The 20,265-nt window shown below is 64.5% G+C and overlaps 2 protein-coding genes across 7 annotated transcripts in view; one reads left to right on the top strand and one right to left on the bottom strand.

The window, feature by feature from the left end:
• Window positions 1–20,265, top strand: part of BRF1 (BRF1 RNA polymerase III transcription initiation factor subunit) — a 54,892-nt gene that overhangs the window by 30,403 nt on the left and 4,224 nt on the right. For 3 of the 6 annotated variants that reach the window (XM_049113560.1, XM_025443957.3, XM_049113561.1), the window contains 13 exons: window positions 1,500–1,572; window positions 6,331–6,480; window positions 7,329–7,422; window positions 8,364–8,490; window positions 8,982–9,021; window positions 9,104–9,196; window positions 13,657–13,926; window positions 15,283–15,344; window positions 15,768–15,849; window positions 15,924–15,979; window positions 16,498–16,754; window positions 19,609–19,660; window positions 20,006–20,174. In XM_049113560.1, coding sequence (XP_048969517.1) covers window positions 1,500–1,572; window positions 6,331–6,480; window positions 7,329–7,422; window positions 8,364–8,490; window positions 8,982–9,021; window positions 9,104–9,196; window positions 13,657–13,926; window positions 15,283–15,344; window positions 15,768–15,849; window positions 15,924–15,979; window positions 16,498–16,754; window positions 19,609–19,660; window positions 20,006–20,174 — 1,525 coding nt within the window. Of the gene's footprint in view, window positions 1–1,499; window positions 1,573–4,470; window positions 4,608–5,663; window positions 5,821–5,948; window positions 6,135–6,330; window positions 6,481–7,328; window positions 7,423–8,363; window positions 8,491–8,981; window positions 9,022–9,103; window positions 9,197–13,656; window positions 13,927–15,282; window positions 15,345–15,767; window positions 15,850–15,923; window positions 15,980–16,497; window positions 16,755–19,608; window positions 19,661–20,005; window positions 20,175–20,265 lie in introns of those variants that run through there. The other 3 variants (XM_025443962.3, XM_025443960.3, XM_025443959.3) reach the window with 3 other exon arrangements.
• BTBD6 (BTB domain containing 6) lies at window positions 2,961–5,113 on the bottom strand. Its single transcript, XM_025443964.3, has 4 exons — window positions 4,698–5,113; window positions 4,502–4,592; window positions 4,273–4,391; window positions 2,961–4,154 (listed from the first exon to the last, which is right to left on the bottom strand). Exons 1-4 carry the CDS (start codon window positions 5,096–5,098, stop codon window positions 3,122–3,124), a joined length of 1,644 nt encoding a protein of 547 aa, XP_025299749.3. The 5' UTR covers window positions 5,099–5,113; the 3' UTR covers window positions 2,961–3,121.

The following is a 20,265-nucleotide window of genomic DNA, read 5'->3' as shown; positions in this document are numbered from 1 at the left end:
CACCCCATCAAGGCATGGTGGGCACAGGCGCACTCGGGCCGCCTTCACACAGAGCCCGCCTGCCATTTGGACAGGAGCGGGAAGGCTGGCCGGCCACACCCAGCGGTGACCAGCCACTTCCGCAGGGACCGATCCTCACCGATCCTCAGAGTCCATGTCCCAGTTTCTGATGCCCGTAGACGGACGTCGGCATCTCTGGCAATCACGCCAGGTGCTGTAGCCAGCAGGCCGCTTAGCATTTCGACTTTCCACTTGAAGTCCATTCAGAGAACCCTTTTCCGTAGCATCTAGGTCTTTGTGTGCTTGGGACACTGTCAGAGAGGTGGGTCAGCTGTGCGCAGTGCGCAGGGAACAGCACACTGCAGGGCACGTGAGTTCCACTCTGCTCCAGATGGACATGAGGTCAGGAGGGTAAAGGTGCAGGAGCTTGGCAGGAGCCCAGCGAAGGCCGGGCGCTCCTAGAAGATGCACACCTGCACGTGTGTGGGCAGCCCAAGGGCAGAGTCCCCTTAGAAGCATGCTCCGTGAGCTGCCAGCCCGAGGACGGGGGCTTCTCGCAGGAGGCCTGGATGTGCAGCGTAGCCCCTGAGCTGACGGGGCTCCACAGATAGCCTCCATCGCCCCTGAGGGGCCTCTGTTCCATTCTTTAGTGCTCTCTGATGGCCACAAGCCCCCATGTGTGCTGCCCAGACCCCCTGATGGGCGTGCTGCACGCCGAGGTCTTGGTTCTTCATACTCTTTTCTGGTGGCTTCTTGGGCACGGGGTTAAGGAGCCCTCAACCAGGACTTCACAGGCCAGGCTTGATGAGGCAAAGGAGGTCTACGGGGAAGCCAGAGGCAGAGGGCCACACCCTCTGCAGCTCAGGCAGGAGGGGCTCAGCCCCGGCTTTTCCCAATTCTGCACCTCCTCCAAGCCCCATGGCGTTTTCCATGGCTGCCGTCAAACACTGCTCAGAAGCCCCCTCCCCATAGCACCGCAGCCTTAGTCAGCACAGGGCAGGCTCTTAGGACAGCCTCAGGCTCAGCAACAGAGGAGGTCTGCACCCTGGTCAGGCGCTGGACTGCACAGCCGATTTGGACTTGAAGTGGGAGCAGCCTGGGAGGTAGGGGAGTTCCTGAGATCTGCGGGGACCCATGGCCATGACTCAGCCGGTCCCTGGGGCCACAGATAAGGATCTCAGTCTGCGTGGGGCGGGGTGGCCAGTGGGCCCTGCATATGCAGCTGCACACCACCCTGAATTACACACACTGAGCTCCGGGTGTCTACACTTGGTTAGCAAACCCAGTTATTGCTGAGACAGTGGCAGGGTCTGAAAAAGCTGCCCGTGATAGGGAAGCAGGGCCCTGGGCTGCTCTGAGGGGTGGGGGCGGGGGCGGTCCTGGAGCTTTTACGCTGCATCTGTCACACTGGACAGTGAATGAAATGCATCGTGAGGAAAAAAAACCCAAACATCCCCTAAATTCAAATGCTGTTCTGTGTTGTGGCTTCTTCCTAACAGGTGAATGTTTATGTGCTGGGGAAGACGTTCCTTCTTCTGGCAAGAGAGCTCTGCATCAACGCGCCGGCGATAGGTATGCTGGGGCTGGCAGAGGGCAACAAGGTGCCCGGAGTGGGAGGGAGTCACGTGCAGGGGCCAGGGCCCCACTAGATGGTAAGGAACGTCTGAGAAGTAGCCGAGAGCCTGACAGTTTGGAGGTTACTCCTGGTTTAAAACAAGACTGCCCACGGTCTGTCCCCGGCAGGTGTGGAGGAGGACACGGAGGGAATACACCTGGTGGCAGGTGTCCCGGGGAAGGCAGGATCTCTGCACACAGAGTAGGGGTGTCGCTGGCCCATTCCGTCTCCTCGGGAGCTTTACTGAGAGGATTGTCTTCACAGTCCACTTGCAGGGGCTGCTCTCTGTTTTGCCCTTTATAAGTGTATTTCGTTTCAAGAAGGTGGAATGCAGGGCCAGGGAGGGTGGGCCGGGTTTAGTCCTGGATAACCCACAGGGTGGTACCCTGGGGCTGGGAAGGCAGGGTCCGGCAGGATGGGGCAGGGGCGGGTGCAGCTGCAGAGGTATACCAGGCTTGGGTGGTCTGCTCCCAGCCCAGACCCTGTCCAAGATGCCATTTCCTTGTGCCAAGTGACTCGGTCCCTCCCTCTGGGGGTCAAGCTAAGGGTTTTCAGAAGCAAAGCAACTGGCCCCAGAGCACACAGCCTGGGAAGACGGGCTCAAAGAGCCTGCTTTACCCTGAAGTACACCTGGGCAGGGGCTGTCTGGGGCCTGCCATGGAAGGTGCTGGCGAGCCTGAGGCAGGACATTGGTCCCCAGGGTCTGCAGCCTTGGGCCAGCAGAGAGCCCCACTTCACGCCACCACCCTCAAACCTGAGTCCTACAGTAGGGCTTTGTCTCAGAGGCTGTGATGCATCACAGAGTATGACAGAAGCCGACACTGGGCCTTTTCTGGAGCATTCTAGCGACAGACCCACAGCAGAAGCCAGCCTGCCAGCAGAGGGCATGCTCAGGGACAGCCGACCTCCCCAGGGGGCAGTTTGTTTCTAACCAGGAAGCAGGGCTCAGTGAGAGCTTTTTGTGTGCTGGAAGGAACACAGGGGAAGGCACCTGCCCCAGCTTCACGCTCCTTCCGTCACTAATCTATTGGTAGCTCGTTTCACTGAAACTTTGTTATGAAAATCCAGGTAGACGTGGACTGTTTTAGGTATTTTTTCCCAAATGTGGATTTGAAGGGAAGGTCTGGGCTAGGCGTCGTACCACTGTGAATTCATGAGGGTGGGATGGATGGCAAGGTCCCCAGAGCTAGCCACGGTGTGGGCACCACTGGGAGGGGACCTGGATGAAGCCTGCCTTGCACCCCCAGATCTGCCCAGCAGCCAACACTCAGCACCCCAGGCTCTGGCTGTGCAGAGGAGCCTCTGGTTCCCAGCTCTGGACTGCAGCTGACTAGTACGAGAGAAGTACAAAGTTGGCGAAGCCTTTAATGGGGTCAGGAAGGCAGCCAGCTGGGGGACGGGTAGCACAATGTCCTGCACTTCCCTTCCCGGCCGGACCAGCTGCAGAGAAAGGCCTCCTCCTGGTGCCCAGCAGAGGGCAGGGCGTCCACGCCAGCCCAGGGCCCCTCAGGCATAGAAGATGAGCTCGGGGATCTGCCCACCCTGGACCCCGGTCCCGTTGGTGCTGTCCGAGGAGCACTGGAACTGGAAGGTCACCTTCCCACACTGTACTTCCGTCATGCCTTCCTGCCCGAAATAGCTGAGCTCGCTGCCATCCAGGACGGCACTGGCTGTGTAGAAGGTGTCCTGCTCGACCTGCACGGGGTGTTCAAACCACACCGAGAAGGTGTTGCTGGAGCCGTCCGACACAAACTTGGTCAGGTTCTGAGCCAGGACCACCCCCAGCCGTTTGAGTTCGATCTTCACGCTGTACTCGGCTTTCCCGGAGCTGGACCCGTACAGGCCCAGCCCTGCAACAAACACCCTCCTGTCCACGGCAAACTGGATGCTGTCACAGCGCCCACGGTAGCGCCACTGGTTGCTGCGGTAGGCAGAAGACTGGAACCGGTGGCACCGCTGCGGGGCAAGGCCCTTCCTCTTGGTCAGGGGGAAGTTGAGGAGGGGCTTGTTGGACGCCGTGTACCATAGGAAGATGTCGTGGGTCTCCTCCAGGGTCAGGATGTCCGACTGGGCTGCGCCGTTGGCAAACTCCTCCAGGGTCATGGTTGGAATTCGGACCAGATAGAGGGCAGGCCCCAAAACGTGCCTCTTGTTGCGTGGGGTGACCGGCAGGCCCTGCCTCTTGCACTCGGCTTCAGCCCAGTTCAGGACGGCCTCGAAGACCACCGCCTCCTTGGCGTTGAGGGCCTCCCGGGTCACGATGATTTCCAGAGTCTGCCAGTCGATTTCGCAGAAGCCTTCAGATCTCAGGGCCATCTCGGCCTGAGCATCAATGACCTCCCAGCAGCGCTGGGTCAGCTCCGGCTCCTCAAACAGCCGGCTCTGGGACAGCAGGACACAGGCGTTCTTGGCTTCCAGGCTCGTCTCCAGGAAGTTGACACAGGCTTTTGCTAGCGCGGGGACGATGTACTTCTTGGCGGCGTAGAGAGTGGCCAGCACCGTGTCGGCCTCCAGGTCAATCTCGTCACTGTACATGTACCTAGGCAGGGTGGGGGCCGCGTCACGGGCTGCGTGGGCCCTGCCGCCGACCCGGGCCCGCAGCGTTCCCGCCTCCCCGCCTCCCCGCCTCCCGACCCGCGGCTCCGGGGCACACGCACCTCAGCAGGATCAGGAAGGCCGCAGGCTCCACGTCGGGGATGTGGATCTCCGACTTGACTTCTGCCAAGTCGCCGTAGAACATGGCATAGAAGACGGAGCTCCCGACGGCCAGGACGTACTGCGGGGAGAGGGAAGCTGCCCTGAGCCCCGCCCCGCCCCGCCCCGCCCCGCGGAGGCCGAGGAGGGCCACCCCGGGGTGCCGGGCGGCCGGGCCGCGGCTCGGCTCACCTTGTGCGCGGGCACCCTGCGGGCGGCTCCCGGGGGCCCCACGATGAAGTGCACGTCGGCCATGAGCTCGTTGTTGAACATGAGCGCGTTCCTGCGAAGGGCAGAGGCAGGCTCGGGCTCGCGGGGGCGCGGGCGGGGGCGCGGGCGGGGGCGCGGGCGGGGGCGCGGGCGGGGGCGCGGGGGCGGCCGGGCTCACCTCTCGCGCAGGGTCGGGTGGAAGGACTGCCAGTTGGGGCTCTCCAAGTTGTTGTTGTCGGGCGCGGGGGGCGCGGGCGCGGGCGGCGGCGGGGCGGGCGGCGGGGCGCTGGGCGGGCCCTTCCTGCCGGCGGCGGCGGCGGCGGCGGCGTTGGCGTTGCTGTTGGCGATGTCCGTGGCGGTGGCGGCGGCGGCGGCGGCGGCGGCGGGGTACAGCTCCGCGGCCATCTTCGCGGGCAGGGCGGCCTCCGCGCGCGTCGGCGGCGCCCCGTGCACCCTCGCGCCGCGCCGGGGTCGGGGCCGGGGCCGGGGCCGGGGCCGGGGGGGCGGCTCGGCGAGCACCAGGAGCGCCGTGAGGCACTGCGCCACCCGGCCGTGCAGGCAGGCCAGGGGCAGCAGCATGGGGCCGCGGCGGGCGCTGCTGCCTCGGGCCGCCCCGCCCCGCCCCGCCCCGCCCCGCCGGCGCGCAGCCCGAGTCCGAGCCCGAGCCCGAGCCCGAGCCCGAGCCGCAGCCCCAGCCGCAGCCCGCAGCGCGGCCGCAGGGGGCGCCGTCCGGCCCGCCCTCGCCCCTGCCGCCGCGGCGCCCGCACGTCACGCCCGTCACGGCCGGGCCGGCCCCGCCCCCCGCGGGGGACGTGCGCGCTCCCGGCCCTGCGTCCCGGCCCCGCCCCCGCGCGGAGGGCGTGCGCGCTCCCGCCCCTGCGTCCCGGCCCCGCCTCCCCGCGGGGGGACTGGGGCGGGGCGGCAGGTGCGCAGGCGCCGGCGGGAGCGAGGGGGCGCGCGGCCCCGGGGCGCAGGGGGCGCGCGCGCTGGCCCGGGCGCGGCGCTGTGGGGCGTCCAGGGCCCCCGCCCGGGTGCGGGCACGCGCACGGCCCCTCGCAGGTCGCCCCCGCCCGCCGGGCCCTTCCCTGCCCTCCCCGGCCGTGCGTCCGGCGGCTCCGGGGCCTCGGGGCGCAGGGTCCGGTGCGGGGGCTGGGCCGGCGGGTCCCCACGGCGTCCGCCCCGCGCCCCCCCGCGGCCCCCACGGCCCTGGGGACCCGGAACGCCTCGGGGTGGCCGCTCATCTCTGCTCCCTTCTGGGAACCGAGACGGGCAGAGGGTGCAAGGGCCCAGAGCGCAGCCAGGTGGGCCCCGAGCCGGGGAGGACGGCTCAGCAGTCCCGGCCCCGGGCTCCCGGCCGCCCCCAGCCTGGCCCGCCCCCTGCTGGCCCCCGCCCCCGCCCGGGCAGGGCCTTCCCAGGTGACCCCGCCGCGACGCTCTGCTGCGCTGTGCCCGAGGCTGGCAGGGGGAGGGGGCCTGCGCGCGCCCCCGGGTCCCTCCGGAGCCCTGCCTTGCCGACTAACGTGGCCGCTAGAGACGCGCTCCCGCCTGCAGACGAGGGCAGAGTCCCACCGGCAGATGCAGGCGGCAGACAGGGGAAAGGCGCTCGCCGTGGGGCGTGTGTACAACCTGCGGCTGCCCGCGGGCTCAGCACCCTGCCCCGAGGCAGCTGTGGGAGGGACGAGGGACGAGGGACGAGGGACGAGGGCGGGCACCCCCAGCCCAGGGTCGGGCAGGACTGGGAGGGGTCGCCCTGGCGGAGGCCCTGCCCCAGGACTCGCCCCGGGCCCGCTGACGCAGTGTGTCTGCCGCAGACCCGTGCCTCTACATCCCCCGCTTTGCCCACCTGCTGGAGTTCGGTGAGAAGAACCACGAGGTGTCCATGACAGCCCTGAGGCTCTTGCAGAGGATGAAGAGGGATTGGATGCACACCGGCCGGCGGCCCTCGGGCCTCTGCGGAGCGGGTACGGCGGCCCCGCGCTCACCCCAGCCCCGCCGGCCGCAGGGTGGCTCCTGTCCTGACTTGGCGAGGCCGAGCGCGTGGGTGGGGGCGGCGGTCTCCAGAGCTGACCTGGCCCGGGAGCCCGGGGGGCAGGGCAGCACCCGTGGAGGCCGAGGCCGCGTCCTCACTGCAGAGGGCGCCCCAGCCCTTCAGACCGTCTCCTTAGCCCCCCAGAGGGTAGCTGCCCGGTCTCCCGTCTGAGTCCTCCCCCTGTGCCTGACACCCTGGGGTCTGACGTAGCCCTGGGGCCTGGAGTCCTCCTGGCAGGCCCTGACTCCTCTCTGGCGGCCCCGCCCCCAGCACCCCTGCCCCACTCCTTCCTGGAATGCCAAGGGTCTGCGCATCTGCGCTCCTGCACCTCGGCCACCAGCAGGACCGTGTCCCCTCTCAGCCTGCGTTCCAGGCGCACGGCCAGCTCGGCCTCCCGTAGTCAGCCCACCCCCTTTGCTCCCCGACCTGGGCTGTGTCCCCACAACCCTTACCTCCGTGGACAACCACCAGGCTCCCCAGAGTTCACTCACTGACTTTGAGGGGGTGCGCGAGGTTCTCAGAGACGTGTTTTAACCCTCTTTATATTTGAGGAAGAATGTGTGGTGCAGCATCTCCTCCCTTTTTAAACCATAGTGTAGTTGGATGGAAAGCAGCGTGTGGCTTTCGGGTGTTGGGACGGTCACATATACTGCGTGACCATTACCCGCGGTGAGGCCGGGGACTGGACCGAGGCCCCCCAGGCAGGGCTCTCACCGCCGCTGAGTACTGGGCTGCTGCTGCCTGTTCTGACTCTCGATTCCCCGTCGTGCTCCTCTCCAGCACTTCTGGTTGCAGCCAGGATGCACGATTTCCGGAGAACTGTCAAAGAGGTCATCAGCGTGGTCAAGGTGTGCGAGTCCACGCTGCGGAAGAGGTAGGTGGCGCTCACTCCTGGCCTGGGGCTGCTCAGAGCCACCTCCTGGTCTGGGTCCAGCTCGGCCGGGGTCCTCGAGGGGCCTCCTGCCTCCCCTCCAGGGCGTCTTGGTCAGCCCTCCTGGTGCCACACCAGCTGCATCTGCCGTGGGGACACTTCCACCCCGAGTTTCTCTCTAAAGTAGGTTGGGGGTTGGCTGAGAGCTGACTGACTGGTCGGGGAAGCCAGGCTCAGATGAGGGCCACCACGCCATGGGAGCAGGGGCTCACGGGCTCTGCTTTGGGATGGAGCGCTCAGTCATGGGGCGGCACAGCTCTGCTCCAGCATGAGCTGCACATGGGCTGTGACTGGAGAGTCACCCGCTCGACCACAGGCAGACCTTTCACTGTAGCTGTTTACACCACGAATCTGGAACATTTGATGGCTGTTTCTCAACTGAGGTCCTTTCCCGTGGCAGTTTCCAAAGGCAGATTAAAAGGAAGTGTTTCGCTCATTTGATTTTTAAATCTATTTAAAAATTTTTCATTAAAATTTAAAAATTTTTTCAAATATTTTTATTTATTTACGAGAGAGAGAGAGAGGCAGAGATACAGGCAGAGAGAGAAGCAGGCTCCATGCAGGGAGCCCAACGCGGGACTCGATCCCGGGTCTCCAGGATCACGCCCCAGGCTGAAGGCAGCGCCAAACCGCTGAGCCACCCGGGCTGCCCCAAAATAAAAAGTTTTAGATGTTTTATAGATCACATAAGACGTAGGTAATTTGTAGTCAGTGACCACGTAGGGCCTCCTTCCTTCTGGGCCTTCTCTGAGTCTCCCCGTGGGAGCGACAGGCGTGCATGGCCTTTCCTCCCTGGGGCCTGGTGCTCGTAGCTGAGCGTGGCTGGGGTGCTGGGCTGCCTCTCTCCAAGGGCCCTGGGCCCCCTGCAACATCTCTTGTTCCAGGCTGACGGAGTTTGAAGACACACCCACAAGCCAGCTGACCGTGGACGAGTTCATGAGGATCGACCTGGAGGGGGAGTGTGACCCCCCTTCGTACACAGCCGGGCAGCGGAAGCTGCGCTTGAAGCAGGTGAGCCCCCCGCTGGCCTGGCCGTGCCTTGCCTGTGTAGCCCGAGAGTATCTAGCAGCATTTTCTAGATCTCATGTTTCACGTTCTTATTTTGAAATAAGTGGCTCAGTTGCAAAGGCTAGACTGGGTCTGCGTCTACACGGCTTGCGGGGAGACGTGGACAGACAGATGGTGGGGTGAGGCGCTGAGGGGGCAGGAGGGGCACCGCTGCTGCCCACTAGGGGTGGCACACGGAGTGCCGGGTCTCGAGATGGTCCTCCCGCCTTCCCCGCAGCCGTTAGGGTCTGTGCCAGGCTCAGCCTTGGGTGCCTCGGGCACGGTGCCTTGGGCAAGTGCTGCCTTGCTGTGGGGCCCAGTTGTTAAGACTTATGGGGACAGCTGGGGACCCTGGGCCGCCGCTCCGTGGAGGGCCTCCGGGCACCCTGGAGGGTGCTGCTTCCCAGGCTGGTCTCCTCGTTTCTTTGCTGAACGTTCTCGTTGCTTTGTTTCAGCTTGAACAAGTTCTGTCCAAGAAACTGGAGGAAGTTGAAGGTAACCAAGCGATCTTACGTTACAGACGCCGTCTCCTCCGAGAAGCGGGGTTTGTGCTTACTGTGTGCTTTTGTCACGTCAGGTGAGATATCCAGCTATCAGGATGCCATCGAGATCGAGCTGGAGAACAGCCGGCCAAAGGCGAAGGGCGCCCTCGCCACCCTGACTCGGGACGGTGAGTCCAGCCGCGACCCACACGGCCTCGAGGGGCCAGCCCCGCTCACTTCACTCCTGCCAGGCACGGGTGCAGGAGTGTCTGTCTGTAGCCACAGGGTCCTACTTCACAGGGTTCCACTTACTGCCCCGGCCGTTGGCCGCCTCCCGCCGTGACTTGCTATGCTGAATGTCCGGGGGCTCCCCCAGGTTCCAGGCCTCGGGGGAAGGCTGCTCCTCAGCACCTGGATCCTCCTTCCAGACTGTTATGCCCCCTCCCACCAGAATCCCTTCCTGCCGCCATTGCCTGCGACCTCCTCGGGGTTTCCTTCCCCACGTCACGGCTCCCCTGCACCTCTGTTTCCTACTGGGGCATTGCAAAGCTGCGGTGTGTGTTCTTGGGTGGATCCTTCTGCGCACACGTGGTCTTGCTTTCTCTGCTGGACGCTGGCGCGTCGCCGTCCTTCCCAGTCCTCTGGGGCTGTAGGTCTACAGCTGGGCCCTGTTGCACCGCCTGCCTGTTGACCAGGACCAGGTGCCGAGTAGGCGCTGGAGCCAACGCTTCTCACCCACGCCTCAGACCGTCTGAGAGTAGCATCTCCACCCCTTCTCTAGCCCAGGGTCTGCCACCGATCGTATTTCCTCGCACGATCTGAGACACCTCTTGCCCACCTGCGCCAGCCCAGTGCCCTGTCGACTCCCTCCCGAGAGCGGGCGTCTCTGCGCCAGGCCACCGCCCTCCACTGCTGCCGTGAGCGGCGTCCTTCCCCTGGTTTCCAGGTGCTGCTCCTGTGCACTCGTGTGTTGGGAATTGTGTTTGGGCTCTTGGTACTGTGCTCTTGCTCACTGGGTTTTCCATGTGAGTGGTGTGTTCTACAGAGAGGGCTGCCTCGTGATTGTCACTGACGTTCGGGCCCCTGATGTCTCCCGCCACCAAGGCCAGGGCCCGGCCCTTCAGCGCCCTGCTGAGTCGCCGTGGTGGCGGCGGGCACATGGCCTGGCTGCCTGCGGGGCCTGGGTGCCGCCCAGGACACAGTGCAGGCTTTGGGCTGAGACGCCCTGGGAAGGATGTGCCCACCCACTGTCCCCCCTGGGTGTTGTGTCGGCTGTCGGTGAGCGTCTCTAACGTCTGGAGGGCTCGTGGAGAGAACATGGGGTTTTCTGGGCGTGGTGAGCGCAACCTGGCATCGGGCTGCCCTGCCCGGGTCCCACAGCAGACTTGGGCAGTCATGCGTCTCAGGATGCGTTTGATTTCGTGCCTCCCACAGATGTGTCCTTTCTCCGCCTTTCTCCCCCTGCCTGGGTTTTCTGGTTTTCGTAGCTAGTTAGAGATTTCCCGTGAGTGCCGTGTGCGTCGGTCATAGATCGTGCTGCCTCCCGTGTGCTGAGTCAGCGACTCCTGCTTCTCCCTCTGCGCGCCTTCAGCCTCGCCGTGTCCTGACCTTTGGGGTCACAGCTTGATCTTTGGGGTCACGGCTTGACGGATGTACTCTGGGGCTTGAGGCGGCATGTGTGCCGGGCACCCCCAAGCCTCATCAGAGCCTCTGGGACACTGAGTCTCAGCTGGCGTTTCTCTTTGATGCTAAAGTTTACGTGAGGGGTTTACGGTCCTGGGGGGATGCCTTTGGTTTTCAGGTCTTGGTGTAAATGTCCATGTTCATCAGTGTGCCCGGGGGTGTCACGGGCACTGTCCTCCGTGCCATCTCCTGTGCGCTTGTGCTTGGAGATGCCCACGGGAGTGTGCGTCCCCCAGGGCGTCACCAGCTCTGGTCCTCATGCGCTCGCCCGCTAACCCCTTGAGGACGGAGGTGGCCAGTGTCGGCCTGTCCCCACCGTGCCCCCCACAGCCCCCGTTTGCTGGCTGGCGGGCGTGTGTGGTGGCGCGCTCCGGGTGACGTGGGAGGCCCTCCGCAGGTGTGCGTGTGCAGCTCTGCTCCCCGCCCCGGCCCTTCCCCCGGGCCCTCCTCTTCTGTATGGCACAGACTTGGGAGCGGCCTTGTGAGCCGCCCCGCAGCTTTTCTCCTCTAGCACTTGGGGCTCGTTCACATGTGGCCGAGTGACTTGTCGCGTGGTGTTCTCTGGACCCTGGGGAGGTCTGGCTTTGTGCCGTGGTTTTCTTCGTGCCATTTCTTAGGCAACGCCTACCTGCGTGCCCTGCCCCAGCCGTGAGGGAGCTCCCCACCTGCTGCCCCCTCTCAGCTTCTCACACGTGTTCCCCCAACAAGACCGTCGGGACACGTCCGTCTTCCTTGCTCCCCACGGTTATCCAGACCATTTCTGTGTCATCGGGATGGCAGACGTGTCATTCCCTCTGTCTGGCCCGGGCCCAAAAATAGGTGGGGTCGTCCAGCCCCCTTGGTTACAGGAGGCTGCCTGGCGAGGCCTCAGCTCCCGTGTTCCCTTGGCTCAGTGTGCCGTGCCGCCACGTGGTGTGCCGTGGGGGTGCAGGCAGCAGGGCTGGCCTCCTGCCGCCAGCCTCGCTGCGGGGACCTGAGGTGACACACAGTTCTGACGGCACACCGGGGAAGGGACCGGCGAGGGCAGGTGGTGATTGGGAAGTGAGGGCGCCTGGAGGTGAATGAGGGGGCCTGGTGCTCACGTGGGGTACGGTGGGTGTGGGGGGGTCCCGGGCGGGGGCAGGGGCGGGGGGAACAGCACGGTCTGACTCTGGTTGAAGGGGAGAGTTGACACGGGAGTGGGAGCCACCTGGGAGCAGTGAGGCCAGCGGGGAGGCCTCCAGGGCGCGTGGCAGCTGAGGCCCGGGCCTGGCTCTCAGGCGGGGGTACCCACACGTCCGGCGGAGGTGCAGCAGATGTATCAGGAAGAGCCGTCACTCCCACGATTTCTCTGCTCTCAGGGAATCAAATGGTTTCCTGTCCCCAGAGAAACACTTGTTGTGACGCGTTATCCTCACGTGTGTCTCGGTACTTACCCAACTTTTAAGTATCGTGTGTTGGAAAAGTAGAGTAGGGTGTTCCGAGGTGTGCTTTTTTTTTTTTCTTTTTTAAGATTTTTATTTTATTTATTCATGAGACACGCAGAGAGAGGCAGAGACACAGGCAGAGGGAGAAGCAGGGTCCCTGCGGGGAGCCCCACGTGGGGCTCGATCCCCAGGCAGGGATCTGCCCTGGGCTGAAGGCCGCGCTCAACCACTGAGCCGCCCAGGCGGCCCTGAGTGGGGGGCCGTTCAAATGTTAAAAATTAAAACATTAAAATTCAAACGTTAAGAAATAAAAAATAAAAACCAAACATTCATAGGTGACGTTTTAGCAAATTCCGTGGAGGTGTAATCCACGTACGACGAACTATGAACCTGAAACGCAGCCCGGGGGTCCCTGGGTGGCTCGGGCGCTGAACGTGGGCTTCCGCTCAGGCTGTGCTCCCAGGGCCCTGGGATGGAGCCCCGCATGGGCCCCTGCTCCGCGGGGAGTCTGCTGCTCCCTGCCCTGCCCCCGCGCTGTGTGTGCGCTCTCTCTCTGCCTTTTTCAAATACGTGAATAAAACCTTTAAAAATGAAAAATGAAAAAATAAACTGCAGTCTTTGGTAAGTGTTGACAAACACGCACACCACAAAACCGTTGCGGTGGCTGGAATTGCGAACGTGCGCACCCCAGCACCCCCGGGTTGTCACCGCGCCCGGCTGCCTGCTGCCACCAGGGTCTCACATCTGTGGTGTGTCCTGGTTCCCCTTCGGCTCCTCTGCTCCGCGTGACTACGTGGGCCCGCGTGCACAGCTCCCCGTCTCTGGTGCCCTGAAGTCACCCAGGTGTCGGGTCCAGCCGGGGCTGAAGGAACATTTGTGCGCAAGCGTCTTTGTGGACGTTTACCTGCTTCTGTCCTGGACAAGCACCGAGCTGCTCGGGTTGGCAGCCCGGCATGTGCCCCAGCCTTGGAGGAGCCACCCAGTGTCCCCTGACGTGGCTGTGGCCGCAGCCGCGCATGTCCCCCCACTGGAGCAGGGGCTGCTCCCTGGCCCGCCGCTCCCAGCCCGGGGGGAGGGTGGCGCCGGGGGTGGCCCAAGTCCCCATGTAGGCCTTTTGCCCGCGTTCGGTCGAGGCGTGTGTTTTCCTGTTACAGAGCTTTGAGGGTTCTCTGCGGCTGCAGACACAGACGCTCACAGGAGGGCAGAGCTCGAGGTGCAGCAGTCCTGCTCGGGGGTGTTTTATGGGTTGCTGTCGGCATCCCATCTGGGAAACTCGGCCTGATTCAAAGCCACAAACGTTTTCTCCCTTTTTTTTCTTAAAGCTTCTATGCTCTTAGCTCTTATTTTTATTTAGATTCAGTTTTTTTGCAGCATGAGGTGTAGGCCAAGGGCTCCTCGTGTGCACGTGGACATCGGGCAGCTGTGACAAGGTGCGACTCGGTTCCCTAAGTTGGTGTCGTAAATGCCTTTTGCAGCTGGACGGCCGTGTTTCTCTGCACAAAGGTGGGGCTCCCTGGCTTTCCGCCTGGTTCACAGGGTGTGTCAAATTGTGTCTGTAGGCTCTGTCGAGGACACCACGTCCAGCTTATTTGGTGAGGAGGACCCCGAGGACGAGGAGCTGGAGGCTGTGGCCAGCCACCTGAACAAGGACTTTTACCAGGAGCTCCTTGGCGACAGCATTTCCAGCAGCTCTGAGGTGGCAGGAGGCGCCGAGGGTGGCAGCAGGCCCCCTGCCCTGGAGTCCCTGCTCGGGCCCCTGCCCACTGCGGCCAGCCTGGGCATCTCAGACTCCATTCGAGAGTGCATCTCCTCCCAGAGCCAGGACCCCAGTGAGTGCCTGGGAGCCCCGGGGAAGGGTGGGGCTGGGGCAGGGGGTGCTCCTCTGGGCGGGTGGGGTGAGGCTGTGGCCGGCAGATCTCAGGTCCAGGTCACCCCTCCGCCTCCATGGGAGATGGAGGTGCTGGGCTGTGTGAGCCATCGTCGACCCCAGCGTGTGCTGACACCCCGAATACCAGCAGGGCTTGTCACCGCCTCCAGAACCCTCCTGCACGAGCCCAGGTCCCGGCCAGAGCCCGTGCTTGATTGGGTTGTGGCTGCAGCTCCCTCCTGCCCGTGTGTGAAGCCTGGGGCCAGCCTCTTCTCAGGGGACAGGGACTGGTTTCCCTCCAGCGTCTGCGTGAGCTGGAGGGCAAGTGCTGAGTGAGGGCGCAGTCCCCATGCTTGGCCCGACGTCTCCCGGCCCCCGTGCTGCCGGTGCTGAGCCGCCTGGGCAGGGGTGGTGCTGGCAGCTCTGGGAGGAAGGCCAGTTTGGCTCTGCTACCGTGTACTCCCAAGAGCAGGCTCTGGCCCTCTGCTAGGACAGGCTCCCCCAGGCCCCCCGGGCTGCAGACCTCTCCTGCCTGGTCTCCGGGCGCCTGGGACTTGGCCTCTGTCCGCTGGGAGCCTCTAGAGGGGTGCTGCTCAGACATTTATCACGTGCCTCTGGGCAGGCATGGTGGTGGCAGCCGTGCGCCTGCCCCGATGGCAGTGGCGTCTAGGGTGACGGGGGTGGGGACACAGACCGAGCTGTACTTAAGAAGCAGGAAGAGACCATTCTTGCGGGAGCTGAGGGAGGAGGCAGTGAGGCAGAGCAGGGAGGGGCATGAGCCGTGTGCCCGAGCACCAGGGAGCCTGCAGAGCCGCAGTGTGCGGGAGAGCGTCCCAGCCGGCCCACGGGCTGTGGGTGGAGTTGGGCGGGCTCCGCAGAGGACCGCCTGGCGGTCAGGGGCAGCCGACAGCCGGGGCTGCCCTGGTTCCCGGGCTGAGCAGATCTTGCTGTTGACCCAGCTGGGGCAGGAGGAGGGTGGGTGGGGGTTTGATGATGTCCTGAGCACATCGCCGAGGGCTCCCTGAGGGCCCTGTCCTGGGCCGGTGGGTGGAGAGCCAGATGACCCGCTCTCCTGCTCCGTAGGTGCTCCTGTCGTCGGGAGCCCAGAGGCCTGGTGGGGCTGCCTTGCCTGTGGCTCTGGTTTAGCCTCCTCCTTGCACGGAGCCCTGAGGTGTGAGCCACACACTGTGCGCACAGAGCGGGGACAAGGGGGCTTCCACGAGCCCTCGGCCTAAGCCCCCAAGACGGCCTAGAGGGTGTGTATGCTTGTGCACCAGAGCTTGACCCCAAACGACACTGGTGCTGTGCTTCCCTGTAGCGGACCCGTGTGGGGACGGCGAGCTGGACCTCAGTGGCATCGATGACTTGGAGATTGACAGGGTGAGCATCCACACGCACTGAGCGCCCTGTCGGGAGCCCAAGGCTGCTGCGGACGTTCATGCCCATGGGGATGTGGCGGCCGTGCCGGCTGTGCCGGCCCTGCCCACACCGGTCCCCACAGGCTCGCAGTGGCTCAGCCGGCAGCCCTGGCCTCCCCAGGCAGGCAGGGCATCCCCCATAGTGCTCCACACAGCCCCCGGGTCCCACGTCCCCACAGCTGGTCCGGCCTGGCCCCGGTGCCCGCGTGCTGGTGTGGGGACACAGGCCCCTGCTGCTGGCCATGGGCAGGCTGGAGGTCGACAGGTGTCCTGCCTGGCTCCTGGTGGTGGGCCTGGGGCCCCGCGGGTCCAAGGCCACCCTTGACTGGCTTGGGCGGGTGGGGGCGCCCTGCTGGCTGAGACCTGAGTGTGCTGCTCTGTCCAGTACATCCTGAACGAGGCGGAAGCCCGCGTGAAGGCCGAGCTGTGGATGCGAGAGAATGCGGAGTACCTGCGGGAGCAGAGGGGTAAGTGCCCGCCCCCCGCCCGGGAGCCCAGGCCCCGGGGCCCACGCTCATCCTGCCGTGTGTGGACTTTACAGAGAAAGAAGCAAGAATAGCGAAGGAGAAGGAGCTCGGCATCTACAAGGAGCACAAGGTAGGGCTCGCTCACGTGTGCGGGGCCGGCCTGGGCCTCCAGTGGCGCGAGGGCTCCCAGGGTGGCAGCCTGGGACAGAGGAGGCCGGCCCCCCTCGGACAGATGCCGCCTCTGGGTCCCCGGAAAGCCTGCTTGTCTCGTGTTCAGTCCTGTTGGGGTCAGTCCTGGCTCCGCGGCTGCGCCGAGCAAGAGCAGCAAGAGTCAGGCACACCCCAGCCAGGTCTCTGCTCCACTCGAGAACCTTTCTGGCAGGGAGTCAAGGAGGCCAGAGGCAGGCGTGGAGCTTGGGGTCGGGGTTTGGGACCCTTAACCGCGTGGCAGGAAGGCTGGCGGGCAGGGGAGGGGGAGGTGGTGCGGGGCCCTGCACACCTCAGCTCCTTGGGCGGGGTCCCCAGCAGACTCTGTCCAGCCCCGCCCCTGGTATCCAGCTGTCTGTTCCCCAAATCCCACGCAGCTCCTAGCGGGTTTGCAGGCTTTGAGATCCCGCAGGGGGCGGTAACTCTCCTGTTTCCGTTGAGCCCAAGAAGTCTTGCAAGCGACGGGAGCCGATCCAGGCCAGCACGGCCGGGGAGGCCATTGAGAAGATGTTGGAGCAGAAGAAAATCTCCAGCAAGATCAACTACAGCGTGCTCAGGGATCTCAACAGCAAGGGCGGGGGCAGCGTGCCGGGGGAGGACACGAGGGCCGAGGAGCGCGCCAGCGCCCGGAAGCTGTCTCGGAGGAAGACACCTGCCAGCCGGAGCGGGGCTGACCCCGTGACCAGCGTGGGGAAGAGGTACTGCGCCAGGAGGGCCGGGTGTTGGGCCCGGGCAGGGGCGGGACGCCTGGGGGTGCTCTCACCACCCGAACGCTGGGAACGAACGTCTGGGGGCTGAGGAGGGGGCTCCTACCCCGGAAGGGGTCCTGAGGCCACGGAGCGTGTTCCGTCTCAAGGCTCTCCCGAGGCAGCCTGTTCTCCTGGGAGGGGCCGTCCGTGCAGCCCTCCCCTGGCTGCGCACTGCTGTCCCTGCCGGGAAGGAAGAGCAGGGAGAGAGCCAAGAGCAGACTGCCCACCCTGGGGGCGGGGGGAGGGTGGTGAGCGGATCAGGGCAGAAGCCATGGCCCGCGCCGTGGTCCCGAGGGTCCTGGCCATGCCGAGCTGGCCCTGGAGGTCGTGCACCTGGTGCACAGGTGCCCTGGCCGGCCTGGATGCTGGCGGGCTGCCTGGAGGGTATATGTCGGTAGCAGTTTAATGCTGGTTCATCTGAGAAGCAGAAATATTGTAGTTTGCTTTATTTCCTCGTAACTCAGTGTAAATGTTTTCCAAGGTTTTTGTGATGCTTCTTTTTTAAAATTTATTTAAGTCACATCTACACCTGATGTGGGGCTCGAACTCACGGCCCCTGAGTCATGCTCTCCCACCTGAGGCAGCCCAGTGCCCCTCGGAACGCTTTTTTTTTTTTTAAGTTTTTTTTTTTTTTTTTTTTTAAGACTTTATTTATTCATGAGAGGCAGAGAGAGAGAGAGAGGCAGAGACACAAGCAGAGGGAGAAGCAGGCTCCATGCACCGGGAGCCCGACGTGGGATTCGATCCTGGGTCTCCAGGATCACGCCCTGGGCCAAAGGCGGGCACTAAACCACTGGGCCACAGGGGCTGCCCTCAGAACACTTTTTATGACTTGATCCTTCTGTTCCCTCGATCCGCAAGTGCCCAGCACAGCCTGTCACCGTCCAGCGTCCTGTGTTCCCTTCTGATTGTGGTCGGGGGCAGCGCACCCCCAGCCTGTCTCCCGCCTGTCGGTGGACCCTCAGACCATGAGAGACTCTCGGGAGACCCTGAGTCCTTGGGGGCTTTGCGTCCAACCCCCCAGGGTCTCCTTCCTCTCAGGCTGCCCTTTGGAGAGGGGGCGCACCACCCCCTTGCTGGGGCCCGGTCACTCTGCTCACGGTGCAGAGGGGCTGCCCAGAGCTGTGGCCCTGCCCTTGGCTGCCTGTGGACGGACAAGCCTGTCTCAGGGGTCTGCTGTGCTCCACCACTGCTAGTATGTCTACCCTCCAGGCGCTGGTAGGGTGAGCAGGATGGGGGCCAGGGGGAGGGGCGTGCTTTCCACACGCTCATTGGCCCTCCGGGGGGCTGCTGACAGCTGCCGGGGCTGCTTGCAAGGGACCAGGGGGTGGCCAGCGTCAGGCCCAGACCCCCACCTCCGTGCTGGCTGCCGCACACGCCACTGACCACCATGAGGCCTCTCCAGCCGGTGGACGGACGGGCCAGCTGCCCACCTTCTGGCTCCAGTGGCTCTGGTCTCTGCTGGGCCTCAGGTGGTTGCTGCTGTGGCGTGAGCCTCCCACGGGAGCTCCTGTCCACCTGCTGCAAGCTGTTACAGCGTCCATTCCCAGTGTCCCCGGGGCTTCTTGGCATGTCAGTCATCTGAGATCCTCCGGGATGTCTCCCCCACCAGAGGCTAGGGCAGGGTCCCTGAGCCTGGATGGCTTCCGTGGCCAGGGCGTAGGAGGACAACCTACCTCTCGGGGGGTCCCACTGTCCCCCTGGACAGGCCAGCATCATCCGAGGAACGTCGGTAGGCGGCCCTTGCTCCTCTGTTCCTTGCGAGTGACGGTGTGGAAGGTGATCTGGCTTCTGTGTCTGGAGGAGGGACAGTAGAACCGTCGTGTCACACTCGTCTTCCAGCCATAGGGAAGATCAGGGCCAGGGATGGCCCAGCGGGAGGCGTCTCCCACCGCAGCCATTGTCCGCGGTCCCCACTCGTTCTTCCTGAAGCAAACCACCCAGAACCCTGACCAGGAACAGCTGGGCAGACCGCCTGGAGAGCCCGCAAAGCAGTACAATTTTAGGTCACCTTTAGAGAGAGAGAGGGAAAGGGAACGTGGGTGTGCACACAGGTGTGAGCAGGGGTAAGGAGAGGGGTGGGGAAGACTCAGGGCTCCATCCCACGGCACCCAGCCAACTGCCCCAGGTACCCCCAGGCACCCCTCCCTGATTTTAGGTTTTTATTCGTCAAATGACAAGCAGGCATCAGACCTGCCTGGGACTGTCTCCCGTTGGTCTGCATAGCGTTTAAGGTGAAATTTGGATTTGTTGGCAACGTTAAAAAGTTTTCAGAGAAAAATCCTGATTTCTGGCTTCTGGCACCTGCCCCCCATCCACCCCCATTCCCAGCACTGCGTGTGCCCCCATGACTCAGGGCCAGCTGCGGTCACTCACGCAGGTCTGTATCGCGTGGACGCGTGACCGTTTGAAACACAGATTAGAGCCGTGTGTTCACGGAGGATAAGCTATGGCCGAGCAGGCACAGGTGGATGCGAATGATGGGGCGGAAGAGCTGCTGGTGACCCAGAAAAGGCAGGAGGAGGACAGAGGACAGAGGGACGGGGACGAGTCACGAGGCCTGCAGGGCCTGCTGGGACGAGGGACATCAGAGGGAGCCCTGGGGAGGGGGTCGGGGAGGTAGTCAGGGCCACGGGTGCTGCGTCTGGGGGCAGGAGTCGGGGGGGCTGAGCCCTCGTGGCGCATCCTATACGTGGAAGAGTGGCCGGTGCCACCGCCCGAGGCGTGCCTCTCAGCAGGGCGCCCGTCCCCCGACCGCTGGCCACCGCCTGGACTGAGGCCGCTATGCCGTGCTTGCTTTCAGGTTGAGGCCGATGGTGTCTGCGCAGCCAGCCAAGAAAGCGGCGGTGGGAGAGGTACGTTGTGTGGCCACCGCCGAGTCACCACGTCTGCGAGCAGCTGAGCAGTCCGGCTGTGGCGGGAGGGAGCGTGGGCCATCCGGGCGCGCACACAGAGGGGCCTGGGCGTCTGCCGGGTGCCGCGCCGTGCTCGGGCGGGCTGCCCACAGGGCGAGGCCATGGCAGACCGCAGGCTTTCTGGGTGCTCCTGGGTGGGCACGGGCTCAAGGGAGGGGCTGCTTGAGGGGTCGGGGGCTCCACAGGTGGGAGCGTCCAGGGGACGGCAGGGCCAGTCGGGCTGCGGCGGTGGGGCCCGTGCCCCGGGGCAGGCGGCCTCCCAAAGCCTGTGCTCCTTGGTTGCAGACGGTGCTCCCGAGCCCGCCCGCCCTGGGAGCCGAGGCTGTCAGGCCCGCAGCAGTGGTGGAGAGCGGCCCGGTGTCGTACCACCCCGAGGAGGACCCCGACGAGGAGGACCCCGACGAGGAGGACGGGGAGCCCTGTGTCAGCGCCCTGCAGATGATGGGCAGCAACGGTGAGGGGGTGATGGGCACCAGGTGGGGCGGAGTGGGGTGCTTCAGAGGAGAAGGCACAGGCCCTCGGCCGCACCCAGGCCTCTCGGCTTC

This window comes from Canis lupus, chromosome 8 (assembly GCF_003254725.2).
Source record: "Canis lupus dingo isolate Sandy chromosome 8, ASM325472v2, whole genome shotgun sequence".
In the NCBI taxonomy this organism is placed as follows: domain Eukaryota; kingdom Metazoa; phylum Chordata; class Mammalia; order Carnivora; family Canidae; genus Canis; species Canis lupus.
Note: the sequence above shows the minus strand (reverse complement) of the source record. Positions and strands in the feature narration are given on the sequence as shown.